Genomic DNA, 14,373 nt, shown 5'->3' with positions numbered 1-14,373 from the left:
AACACACACGTGACTCCCCACCTAAAAAGAGTGCCTGCTTACAGTGGTATGCAGGGCTTTCGAGGTGAGAACATCTGAAATGTTACCAAATTTGGGGAAAGAACAGACCAGGAAACAGCTTAGTGAAAACAACTAGGCAGATTCTCCTTGGAGGCCTCCAGCTTGGATCCCAGAACACAGATGAAGATCAGACTCTCTTGTGGGGTACTGATTAACACAAAAGCTGCTACTTGAAGATTGTTCTAGAGAAAAGTCAATCAATCAAAACTCTGCCTCACACACAAGAAATGTTTGGGAGCGGTGGGGGTGGGGTGTGTGTGTTAACCTGTGTGTCCTGGTCAGTGTCAGAGTGTGTGCACAGGTGCCCACAGTCTATGACAGGTGTCCTTCCTCCACTGCTCTCCACCTTTACTTTTTCAGCCAGGGACTTGTACCAAACCTGAAACTCCTAAGAATCAACTACGTTGGTTACCAATGAGCTTTAATGATCCCTCTGTCTCCATCAAACCTTCCCTCCAGTGAAGGGGTGACAAGGAGTGTACCACAACCCCAACCTTTTTATGCAGGTTCTGGGGTTCTGAACTCAAGTCCTCTTATAAACTGGAGCAATATCTCCAGCCCAAAACTTCTTAACAATACTTAATTCTGAATTGTAAATGGTTAGCCAAAAGTCAACACCCAACAGAAAACATTCTTCAATATTACTGACAGTAAAAGGAAAAAGAAAAGAGGACGAGGGAAAACACATGAAATGACAATCTTTCAAAGGCAATCCAAATACTTTTTAGGGGAAAAAAATGCCAAGCATAGTGATGCATACCTTTTGTCCCACCACTCAGGAGGCATAGGCCAGTGGATCTCTCTGAGTTCAAGGCCAGCCTATTCTACACATGAATTCTAGGACATCTAGCGCTATATAGACCCTGTCTCAAAAAAAGAAAATAAGTTACCATGGAACAAGAACAGGATGATAGGCTGTTATAACAAAAGAACATTCAAAATACGGGGAGCTGGGGGAGCACCTTTGAAAATGAAAAATGATACATTTTAAAGATCAAGTAAGATCTAGTACCATGGAGGGAAAAAAATCCTTTGAAAGTTCCTGTTGGCAGGACTAGAAAGATGGGCTGATTAAAATCACTTGTTGCTCTTCCAGTACGCACATCGGGCAGCCAAACAACCTTCTGTAACTATAGCTCCAGGAGAATCTGATGCATCTGAGGGCACCTGCCTTTATGTGCATATTCACATGCAGACACATACACCTACACATAACTAAAAATAATAAATCTTAAAAAGAAAAAAGGTTCTATTGTCATTAATAAAGAAAATGCACAAACAAAACCAAATATCAAGCAGTCCAAAAAAGAACAGGAAACTAAGAGAAGCAGAGAGAAAAAAATAAATGCTAAGTCTTAATTCTAAATATATTAACAATTACATTAAATGTAAACAGTCCAAAAACAACTGAGAGAAATTGTCAGAATGGATTAAAAAGGGAAGTGGTATGCTGTGTACAAGAAATGCACTTTATTATTGCTATAATTAGCACAGATGTTAGGAATGGGAAACACACACAGCAAACATTAGGCAAGAAACCTATGTAGAAAGAATCAGGAATAAAAGAGAAAGTTATATGATCATGAAGGGGTGGTTCAGCAAAGCACAGAACTTTAACTGTCTGAAAATAAGCTTCAAAATACTTGAAACTAAAACTGACAGAACTGAGGAAGACATGCCACAGCCACAATTCTACCTGGAGAGTTCATTCTTCTCTCCACACTGAACAAACAAATGAGCAGCTGCAGAACAGAACACCATCACCCACACGCATGTGACTGCATTTGTGCAGTGCTTTTGTACCAAACAGCAAATGTATTCTTCTCCAGGGCAAAGCACTCAGGAAGATGGAACATATCCGAGTCCTACCTCCAGTCTTACTGTACTCTAAAACCTCCTATCATATACACATCCCATAACCACAAAAGAATAAAACTAGAAAGCAGCATCAGAAAAACCCTCCCAGCACTTAAAATCAAACATTTCCAATTCTGGAACTAGTAAACTTTCTCTGCAAAAAGCCAGAATGTACTTCCTTTAGATTTTGAGGGCTGTGCTTGGTCTCTATCTCATATTATTCTTTCCCCACCCGCTCTCACAATTCTTCTTTCATTGATTAGCTTACATTTATACATAAAAGCTGGAGTCAACCAGATGTGGCCCAAAGGTCACAGCCTGTCCTCCCCATCCTAAATGATTAGTGAGTCAATGAGCACATCCCATGACTTAGGAAAATTTACTCAACTGACAATGAAAATACAATGTGTCAAAACAATGCAGCACCACAGCAGTGCCTAAGTCAAAATGACAGCACCAACAGCCGAGAATAAGCACCACAAAAGAACCATAAAGTAAACCAAGAAGAACAGCAGAAGACATTTTAATAGCAAAGGGGGGATAATCATAGCAATAAAGCCAAAGGTTGGGTCCTGAGATCGCCAAGATCAATACACCCCTCAACCTCACCAGTCAGGAAGCTTTGGGGACTTAGCATAGTTAGAAACTGTTAGTTGCTATCAACTGAGTATCAATGACACTTAACACCTACCTGTGACAAAAAGTGTGTACTGATACATCACCAATCTCCTGGGAAATAAATAAAACTAATACCTGCCCACTTGAGGACCACTACATCTAGATATACAAAAGGAGCAAGAAGATACATGCTAACAAAAACAAAGTTAAAAAGAGTACTGTCACCCCATACACATTTAAAAGAAATGCTGTAAACAATTCTATTAGATAAATTTAAGAACTTAGGTAAAACCCTGCAATTCATGCCAGAAATTATCAAACTCTCTCTGGGGAAAATGATAGTCTACATAGTGTAGTACCTAGTAAAGAATTTTAGTTTGTAGTCAATTGTCTTCTGCCTTCAGGTGGCTTTATTGGTAAATATTACCAAATATTTACAGCACCAATTCTATGTTGTATGTTACAAAAACACAGGTGGATAGAACACTTCCCAAATCACTCATCAATCAACAAGCCATTAGCAAAATATACTCAGCAATATACAAAAATAATATACCATGACCAAATATGGATCATTTGGAGAAAGAAAATAAATCAATATAACCTACCACATTAACAAATTGAACACAAGAGCATATCAACGTAAGCAGAAAGAATACATCACAAGATTCAAGATCTATTCATTATTTTTAAAATTTTCACAAATTAGAAATAAACTTCCTTAATATGGTAGAAAGTCCTAATTTAAAAGAATAACAAAACAAAAAAAAAACAAAAACAAAAAAAAAAAAAAGAAACCATACAACCAACACAATATCTTGTAGTTAAAGACCAAATACCTTCCTTGGTAGAAAAAATGACAAGGCGAGGATGCCCACTCATAGCCAGTTGTAAGACCAACATGACTATTCTCAGCACTCCTGCTCAACCATAGTAGTGAGTGCAGTAAGACAAGAAAAAGTAATAGAGGCGTGAATATGGAAAATGAATTAAAACATGTCACTTTTTACAAGACACAAGTGTCTACGTTCCAAGTCCCAGGGCATTTATTTCAAAGAATTTCACACAACGGACAAGGGCTTACAAGCCACATGGTACAACATGAACTGATGTCTTTAAAAAGTCAAAGATGTCTTAAATACTGAGTAGGGTTTATATGCTTGGAAGACTTAGTATAGTTAAAATGTCAATTCTTCCTAAACTGATGTATAGATTTAGGGCAACTCCAGGCAAATATACCCAGGATTTGTTAGAGATAGAAACAAGCTGTTTCTAAAATGTAGACTGAAAGACAAAGAAACTGAAACAACCTGATCAAATTTCAGAAAGAACAAACTAGAACTCATTAAGTCTTGAGTCTGGATCCTAGCAAAGCACATACACAGTGCCTAATTTTAAAACACAGTATAAAGCTATAGTAATTGAAACATGGATAGACACAGATCAAAGAAACAAAATAGACAGTCTACAAAAATAACTATACAAAGAGCCAATAACCAATACTTCACTTTTTAATAATTTTAGTGAGATACAGTTTACATACCATAATTAATCTACTTAAATGTATAACTTAAGGTTTTTATATATGCCTGGGGCTATGCAGGCATCATTACACATGTATATTTTCGTATTCCAGTCTTAAACAATCCACTATACTAACTCACTTTCTATTTTATAAATTTGTCATAGTAAACACTGCACAGAAAGGAGTGGGGCCTGTGTAACTGGTTTCTTTCCCTTGGAATAATATTTTCAAGACCTATTTCTTTCATAATACTTTTCATAATATTTACCATAATACTTTCAAAACATGTCAAACTGCATTCCACTGCATGGAGACAATCCATTTTATCCATAGGTAATACTTGAGTTGTTTCTACTTTGGGCTACTATGGATAATGCTGCCACTAGCATCTGCAGTATTTTTGTATGACTGTACATTTTTATTTCATTTGCACACTATCTCTGCTGTCTCACGGTAATCCTGTGCTTACAATTTTTTGAAAAATTCTAATTTTCTAATATATACCAGTTTACATTCTTACCAGTAGCACACAAAGATTCTAAATTTTCCACATTTTTGTTACTATATGTTTTTTATTCTAACCATCCTGGTGGAGCACTTCCTGTGGTTTCAAATTACCAATTCATTCTGACAAGGTACAAAGTCAATTGTGGAGAAAGGATGTTATTTTCAAATACAATGTTAAAACTACTGTGCACTCACTCATAAGAAAAGTTAACCTTGACTTAAACCACATACCTAAAGCAAAATTAACTTAAAACAAGAGCAAAGTCATAGGTACTAAAGGTAAATGAAGAGCTCTTGGATATGATAACAAAGATAGGCCCTAAGAGAGAAAAGCAACAAACTGGACTTCAAAATTCAAACTGTTCTAGAAAAACACCATCAACAATTAATGAAAATACAAGATATAGACAAAAGACACAAGCATATCATATATTCCAAATAAGAGACATATTCAATATGTATAACAAACTCCCAAAACCTTTTCAAGTTTCAAGCACCCTTGGGGGTGCTGGAGAGATGACTCAGTGATTAAGAAAGAGCACTTGCTGTTCCTCCAGAGTAACCAGATTTGATTCCCAGCACCCATATAGTAGCTCCAACTCCAGTTCCCATGCCCTCTTCTGGCCTCTGTGGAAATGGCCCATACAAACATACATGCAAGCAAATAAAAAGCACATTTTAAAAAAAAAAAAATCAATCTAAAAAATTTTTAATAAATTAAAAAAAAATACAACCCCAATTTTTAAAAGTGGCTAAAAACTTCACCAGGTAAGAGGCTACAGATTGAAGATGAATTCATCCACCAATATTCAATATCACCAATCACTAAGGAGACAAAACTCTAACTCCTTTCCATCTCTCAAGTGGTTAGAAGGACACAAAAGCTCTGGAGCTCTCACTACTGCCAGTACAGAGAGAAAGGTGACGAAAACGGTGTGCAGACACTGGGTCTGCTGTTTCATTCTGACCCACAGAAACATTCTGGAAAAGTCTGGTCATTTCTGAAAACCTGAACAGACATTCACTATGGGCCCCAGCACAACAAGGAAGAACTGTGTGCAGGTTAAAGCCTATGTATGGCATTCTCCAATAACTCCATTTACACTTGCTCCAAGTGTCCTTCCAAAGCACTGAAAAAAAAACCTATGCATAGATATTGGAGGCTACTCAGCAACAAAACTCTAAAGAACTCTGATACAAACAGCAATTCAGATAGAGCATTAGAGCAAGTGAAAAAGCCATTCTCCAAAGAGACAGGAATCCATTTGCAAAACATTCTAGGGAAATGTATATTAACAGTAATGGAGAATAAATCAGTGATTGCCAAGCCTGAGAAGCTGGTATAGGTTGAGCTGATACACAAGTAAGCATGAGGGAACATATAGTATAATCCTGCGTCCTGACTTCAGTGTGTTCTATGTACACTCATAGTTGTGATGGTTAATTAGATCAATGCACATGTCATAGCTCAGAGAACAGTATACCAAACAAAATTTTAAAAGAAGTATGGGCAGGGTGGTGGTGGCACACGCCTTTAATTCCAACACTCGGGAGGCAGAGGCAGGCAGATCTCTGTGAGTTCAAGGCCAGCCTGGTCTACAAAGTGAGTTCCAGGAGAGCCAGGACTGTTATACAGAGAAACCCTGTCTCGAAAAAATAAAAAATAAAAAAAAATTAAAAAAAAAGAAGTATGAAAAGATGGTATGTTCTTATTAAATGGCAAAAAAAAAATAAGGTCAGCACAAAAGGAGGGTGCTGAGCTTGTTGTCCTCTTCCCACAGCCACTGTCTCTGAGTTGTGACTGTCAAGCCCATTCTGTTCCTCACCATGACTACCTTCTGGGGAGTAGGAGGGGGACCGAAAGTCAAGACCCACCCTGTCTCAACCCCTCAAGTGGTGGGACTGCAGATCTGTATCAAGAAGACAAGCCGTAACTTCTACATGCAAAGACCTCTTTCCACCTTGCCATTACCTGGTCAACAATGAAGAAATTGATTGTATGTTTAACTTGCTATTTATTTTGTTTTAAGAAAAATGGAGTAGTAGTCCTACTTACCTACAGTCTCGCATCACAATTCCAGTTATCCACCACCAAATATGAGATTGAAAACTCCAGAAATTAACAGTTCATAAATGTTAAATTGCATGCAGAGGCTGAGAAATGTGTTGAAATCTCATACTGAGCCACCCAAGCCACCAAGCCTCTCTATACAGAACACTCACTTGTCATCCGGTCTGCTTATCAGCTCAATGGTACAGGATAGCTGTGTTCAAGCACCCCTTGTTTTAATAATGGCTCAGAGGAAAAGAATAGTGATGCCACACAGTGGAAAGGCCAAAGAAGATCCATAAAGGGATTCAGTTAAGAAAAAAGATGAATGTTTTCATTTTAAATATGGAAGAAAAAGAATGATATGCTGAAGTTGCTAAAATCTATATGCAAAACTGCAAAGAAAAAAAACCCACATTGTTCCAGAGCCACATCTCCAACTGGGCAAACCCACCAGTCATGTTAAGAGACTAGTTAAGATGGAAGGTTTCCAGTGAAGGGACCTGGATCAGCCACCTGGGACTGGATCATATGCACCTTTTATTATTAAGTGTCAAATTTAACAATACATCTAAACATTTTCTTCAGCTATTATAAACTACCCTAAAACTGTGGATAAAAACCTCTGAATCCTCTTATCTTATTAGGCTCTATGCAGTTAAATATGTGCCCTGACAATTATATAAATATCTATCCTGAGTCACATGTTCAGTCACTTTCCAAAATTACATGGAACTGGGAAGTGATCAAAAAAAAAAAAAAAAAAAAATTCTTGTTTCTTTCCTCTAGAGCTCCAGTCTCTCAATCATTAACTGGTGTGAGAATCAATAAACAAACTTTTCCAAACTCCAGGTTGACTTTCTATGTGCAAACACCAGTCAACAAGCAAAGCCTCCGAGTGAGAAAGGCGTCTAAGAACCATGCCCACCATCTCCTATCTAGTGGACTGACTAATTTTAACGCAGCAAAACCCAGATTAATCACTGCCAGAAATTATATATAGGCCCAACAATAGGATTCTGATTAGTGTCACAAAAGATCAAAATGTAAACCAATTACAAACTTGGACTTGATTTGCAATTTGTCTCCAACCATAGTTTACAGAACTTCACAGAATAAATGAGTTCTCCAACTAATACCCACCTCTGGGTAAGCAAAAGTGTTTCAGCTTTAGAAAGGTCAGCTGTATTTAGTATGATATCACTTATATAGGAGGGTCCTCCAAAATTTATATTCAAACATATATTTCAACTAGAAGGTTGAAAGCAGGATGATATATCAATTTACACATGCTATTATAAAAATAAGAACAGATAAGAAATTAAATAAGCCTACTGTCAAAATGCAACTAAGCCAGAGTGCAAAGGTGTGTCTAGGTATGCATATAGAACAAGAAACTGGGTAAGCAAAAATAAAGTGGCCTTACAAGATGAGGCAAGACCTCAAGCTACCTACAAGGTAGCTCTCCACATCCGATCTCAATAAAATAAAAATGAGATTTCCTACAAACAAAAAGCACATTTAAGACTTCCTAACTTTTATAAAGAGGAATTTCTCTGATTCTATGACAAAGGAAATAAATTACTCCTGGGTCCCAGAATATTAAAAGCAAAATCTTATGAAGCAACAAGACATGTCAGTCACTAGTATAAAATGTCCCCAACTCCTGTCTCAAGGTCTATCCACTGAACAGCGTAATACCTGTGGTTCACACTTCATACCTTTGGACGAATGGCCAAGTAGGAAGTATTTCCAACCTGCATCATTCCATCTTCCATTTTCAAACGCTACTTTTCCTTAGATTACCTATAGTCCAGAACAGCAAACAGTCTGGACTAGCAAATCCTGACAACTGCTTGGGTCACCATCCCCAGCTAAGGAGCCTGCCACCTAACACAAACACAACAGAAAACATCTTCACAAGAGGTACCTACGTTCTTTCCGGTGCTCAACTAAACCCACAGCCTGCTTTGCCGAGCACTTTGCAAACCAGTTGTCCCCAAGTAAAACAGTGACTTCATTAGTGTGGACAAGTTTTCCTGGCATGAAGGCAAGTGGCCCAAATGGTACCTAATGGTTAAAAAAGAAAGAGAAAGGCAAAAATTTTAAACATTACATTTTAAAAATACTTACCATGAGAAACCCTACATTACTTAATTCTTACCTATGCACTGGGAAAAATAAAATGTCAATTTCACAAAAATTTAACATTATATTGAAATTTCACCAGGAAAATCTATAGAAAATTGTATTATGCCAATAAATCCATATTAAAACAGGAAAATAAATCCACAACATATGTCCATGACAGCTATTAGAGAAAGTAGTGCTGTCTCTGAATGTTTATACATTTCATTAATTCTAAAGTCTGAATGAAACCAAAACAGTAATGAAAACTATTGTCAGTATAACTAAAACCATGGTAACTAAAACTATGTTTTTAAGGTAGGAATTAGCAGTTTCATTGCCATCTACCTACCCATACCTAATCTAGTACAACAAAACAAATCCTCATGAAGCACACTGATGCAATAGAGGCTGTAGTCAAAGGCTTGGGACAGATTGTATGTCATGAGGAAGGTCATTCAAAAAGAAACTAATAGCACCTCTCATATAAAAAAAATCAGTGTTCTGGGTTTTAATTCTGTGAGTTACCAGACATTATGGATTGTTCTTGCTCTGGGTAACAGGAAATAACGGAATGTCATATTCCTATCATAATTACAGTTTATGTGTAAAAATATATTTGCATGCCAAATATGTCAGATTCTTGCTAATATGTCATTATACCACAATAATTATATACAAATTATTATATTATTTTGTTTTAAGGCTTAACAAAGCAAACCTTCCTTGCTATGGAATCAACTCTGACAGTGTATCAGCTAACAGTTTGTGAACTGACACTCACTATGATTTTGCCATTAGACTGTCTACAACAAACAACATGTGACTCTAAAAGAAACACAGCAAGCATACCATGACGTCGTAAGACAACTTGTCAGGCAAGGTCCTCAGTCTCTCTTGAAGAGCACTATAGTCACTGTCTACTTTCTCCCTGATGAGGAAAACACCAAACGCAAAATGAGTACACAGACCAGCAACAGTCGAGTCCGGTTGGCTTCGTCCAGCAGTTAATACCACTATAAAATGTGTTTAGGTCCAGCAATGGCATTGTTCTTCTATAAATTCCCTCAGAAATTAAAATCATTCTGAAACAGAACACTCACATCTTGAAAATTAGCTTCTTAAGGCAGAAGATGGCCTAGTCTAAATAAAATGTCAAAATTAAGGAAATGCCTCCAGAGTGGCTATGTTTAGAAGGAGGCAGGAACTCAAACTGAGAAGACATGTCATACAGCTTCTGAGTGAATAAACAGATTGTACAGTAGAGACTGTGAACAGAAGATGCAACTTCAGTCCTCATCAGAAATATTAAGCTAAAAGACCTGGTGTTATCAACTCTTCAACTAGTCATACGAATGTGAACAAGATAAGAAATCTGACCAAGGGCAGAAAAAAATTAGGCAGCAGAAGCATTTCAACTAGTGTCTGAAATCTGTTTCATGGTCTATCAAAACAGAACTATTCTGTTTTGGTGGTACATGCCTGTAACCCCCAACACTAGGGAGTAAGAGGCAGGAGGATGAGTAGTTCTAGGTCATTATTGGTTACATAGTGAGTTCAAAGCCAACCTACTGAATTACAGTGAGATTCTGCCTCAAAGAAAAAAGGAGAAAAGGGGTGGGGGATGGGCTGAAATGACAGTCATCCATTTAAACAATCCTAAGATGTGACTGTGCTAGAGCAGAGAGCAGCAGGTGTCCAAACTGCTCCTCCCCAGTACTTCAGCCTACTGGGAGTCAATCATCCCTTTCCTAAGCCCAAGCACTTGCCTATACTTGAGATGATACTACTTTGGAGGCCAAGTTTCCTAAGGACTCTTTGCTAGGATGGAGGCAATAAACAAATCTAGAGCACTGAACTATTCTGTTAAAAGATAATAAAAACAATAAGCTCACAAAGTCACCAAGTAATTTAAATGAACATATACTGTCAGACTAAAATTTATCCTAAGTGTCATGTAGGTAATCACCTAGATAATAAAAATGACTCTACTACAAGCCATAGAATTGGCATCAGTTTATTCCTTAGCTTCACTACAGCAGTAGTAGCATAATTAATAAAGATTATCCACTCAGTCTTAAGATCTAAGGGAATTTCACATGTGTTGCTATTTATCCTGAAAACACTCCTACAGGAATATCACTCAACATTTTTCTCTCATACAAGATAACACAGAAAGAAAATAGAAAACCAGCACTGTACAGAGTCAGATCTCCTGTGTCCTGTCGAGGTAGACACCCAGCTACTCTAGTTCTTCATCTTATCTCTCATACAAAAATCTCCTTTTCCAAAGTTCAAGTACTCTGTATAGACTCTTCCATAAATCCTTATCTGTAAACAAACACAAAATGTCTATTGTGGTATTTCTTTTGTGCATGTATGTGTGAGGATTGGAGGTAGTGCACAGGCACATATGTAAACTGGAGACCAACACTGGGAGTCCTCTGCAATCACTTTCCACCTTACTTTTGAGATAAGGTCTCACCAATTCAGCTAGAATGGCTGGCTAGCAAGCTCCAGGGATCTTCCTGTCTCTGCCTCCCCAGCACTGGGGTTATAACCATCTTTTCTATGTGGAGCTGGGAATCAGAACTCAGGTCCTCCCGCTTGAACAGCAAGCATTTTACTGACAACCATCTTCCTTTCTTAAGGAAATAAATTATCCTTTTGGGTACATTTTTATATGGACAAAATGGCAAAAACCTTCATGTACCAGGCCCAGGCCCAGAGGAACCATGGCTTTAAGGTCAAACCAAAAGGTAAATCCCAGCTTTCCTACTTTACTTACACAAATTAACTTAGCTTCTTCCATGCTAAAAACTGGAAAAATGCCTGTTCACAGAGCATTAAAGCATAATTTTCAGAAAAGATTAAGTACTAAGATAAGATCCATTTAACTTAGTCATTCAATTGGATAGTGTGACTTACTGAGAGATGACAGGACAGCTGAATGTCACCGCTCAGAGGCTTTGGAAACAGGGTCAATATGAGCAATAAACAGGATGATGTGATACAGTGCCAACATATCACAGACGCTCATTTGTCTATGGACTACTAACAGCCTCTGTGATTCAGACAGACTGTGTAAAAGCTCAAGGACTATCCATGACTTACGCTGGAAATCACACCTAGAAAGGAGGACTTAGAAAAAGAAAGCTCGTATGCCTTCAGAGAACAGAAAGTTCAACCAAGGTAATGTCAGCAATCAGTATTTCCAAATGAACGCTCAGCTTTAACCTTCATTAATAATTCTCTCTAAAACAAAAGTGTGGACAAACTAGAGAACAGTTTAAGATTAGAGTTGCTATTTCTACATTTTGAGTTATTTTCTAAAGACAGAAAAAGAAAGTGGAAGATGATTTAAAACACAGCAATGCAGAAATACTTTTTGAAGGAAGGAGAGCTATGTTCTTGAAGAAATCCCTGACTACCACTCTGGTCAAAATGTCTAGACCAAGCACTTAACTAAAACATGATCTCCACAGCCGCCTGCCTCTGCCCTCTAAGTGCTGGGATTAAAAGTGTAAGTCACCACACCTGGCTTTAAAATTTTATTTTTTACATGAATATTTTGCCTACATGTACATTTGTGCACCACATGCATGCCTAGTATCCTCAAAAGTCAGCAGAGGACACTGGATGCCCTGGAACTAGAGTTACAGATAGTTGTAAGCCACCATGTGGGTGCCAGGGATTGAGCCTGGTCCTCTACAAGAGCAACAAGTGCTCTAAACCACTGAGCCACCTCTCAAACCCCCAATACAAGTTGTCTTAAGAATAATGTTAAAGATTGGCCAAAGTATTAGCACCCCAATATTAACATATCTGTCAACTTTACTACTTGGAAACATAAATTTTAGGTGCCATAGTCTTACTAAAATATAGCAACCAAGAGAAAATCACCTAAACTACTATTTCTTCAAATAGAAAACAAAGCCCAGGTATAGTTAGAGTGAGCCTCTCCAATCCACTTACTCCCATGTTTGTCTTCACCGTATTTAACACAGATTAGATTCAGTCCCACCACCACTCCTTTCCTGGTATTACAGATTGAACATAGGGCCTTATGCATGCTAGGCAAAATCTCTACCACTGACTTACATCCCCCGCCCTCTTTTAATTTTATTTTATTTTTTTTTTGAGACAGGGTCTCACTAAATTGCCTAGGCTCACTAAATTCAACATGCCATCCTCTTACCTCAGCCCCAAGTAGCTGGTATAAATGGCCTGTGCCACCAAGCTTACAGTCTTCAATTCTTAACTCCAAAGTTTTATTCAAGAAGCGTTATTTCATACCAAATAGTTTCATACAACATTCCTCACAAAAATAAAAACTAGAGCCCAACTGAATGGCATATAAAAGCAAGCTTCTTTTGAACCTCACTGGCCATGTCTACATACCTGAGAAGCACTTGGTTTTAAAAAGGAGCAGCAATGAAGGCATAGAACACATCTATAAATAGTCCTAACCTTAAAGCATTAAGATCAGGACAGATCCTATGGGAAATATTTATTTTCACAGAAGTGTAACAAGTCTGAGAGAGCAAGCTAAATGAGGTGCGTGTGTGTGAGTATTTAAAGGTGAAGTATGCCAATGACTTGCTCTGAAATGCCTCAGAACAAAAGGGATTAATGAGTAAGACAGGGCTGGTGTATAATCAAGGTTCAGTCCAACTGTTCTATGTAACATTATTTAAAGGGGTACAGGAGAGCATGAAAAATAGTCTACGTATTTAATCTTTCTCTTATGGAAAAAAACACTTTGTTAAGAAAAAGTAAGCTCTACAATCCCTTGTTCCAAGCAAGTGATAGGCTCTCATCTCCATCTTTAAAGGGATGAAACAAAATCTCTGCTTAGAACAGCAGAATCTTCCAACTGTACTTAAGGAGGAAGACATAACTGGCAGAAAATACTAACACTAAACTGTCTTATTGGAGGAAGTCTCACATCATTCTCTTTCTCTTTTATTATCTAGCCTGCTAAACAAACAAAAAACCATGATATGTTTTAAAGGAAAGGGCTTTACATTAGTGCAAACTCTCAGGTTATTGTCTGTAGCCAGGAGTTGTTTCTAAGAAATGATGAAACTGAAGCTTCTGAAATGTACAGGAGTCAACAGCAGCTATTTTTAGTTCATTATCATCACTTTAGAACTATCCTATAAACATCTAAGAAAGCCTGCTTTCAATCCAAGTCACTAGCTATTCACCCACTCCTCTGCAACAGAGCCTTGAGCCACATCAGAGGCCATCACTCAAATCTAGCAGGCCTTTCTAAACTTTGCAATCCATCCCTGGGACACCTCTAGAGTTAAGAAAGTAAAGTTCAGTTCAGTTCAGGCAGAGAAATTCTCTCTCATTGCTACAGCAAGAAATGACAACTTTCTTCAGTGTTCTCTTAAGTCTAAGAAGTTTTTAAGTTACATGACAAAATATGAACATTCTTGAAAGGAACAATTCTTTCTGTGAACTGGTGGGCAAAGGAATGCTTCTCATTTACAATTTAAATATATTTGTATGAAATCAGTGGCATTACTTTTTTTCCCTAAAGTCACAGCAAAATGCTCAGTGACATCACTTAATTCAATAATTAAAATTACTAAAAATAATTTAAGGCAAAATGGATATA

At 37.6% G+C, this 14,373-nt stretch overlaps 1 protein-coding gene across 4 annotated transcripts in view; it reads right to left on the bottom strand.

The window, feature by feature from the left end:
• Uri1 (URI1 prefoldin like chaperone) overlaps positions 1-14,373 on the bottom strand; it is a 63,346-nt gene that overhangs the window by 14,248 nt on the left and 34,725 nt on the right. For 3 of the 4 annotated variants that reach the window (XM_042275360.2, XM_006985021.4, XM_042275367.2), the window contains 2 exons: positions 9,597-9,675; positions 8,552-8,687 (listed from right to left, as the gene is read on the bottom strand). In XM_042275360.2, coding sequence (XP_042131294.1) covers positions 8,552-8,687; positions 9,597-9,599 — 139 coding nt within the window. In that variant the 5' untranslated portion in view covers positions 9,600-9,675. The remainder of the gene's footprint in view (positions 1-8,551; positions 8,688-9,596; positions 9,676-14,373) is intronic. The other variant, XM_042275364.2, reaches the window with a different exon arrangement.

The sequence above is a fragment of the Peromyscus maniculatus genome, chromosome 1 (assembly GCF_049852395.1).
Source record: "Peromyscus maniculatus bairdii isolate BWxNUB_F1_BW_parent chromosome 1, HU_Pman_BW_mat_3.1, whole genome shotgun sequence".
NCBI lineage: Eukaryota > Metazoa > Chordata > Mammalia > Rodentia > Cricetidae > Peromyscus > Peromyscus maniculatus.
Note: the sequence above shows the minus strand (reverse complement) of the source record. Positions and strands in the feature narration are given on the sequence as shown.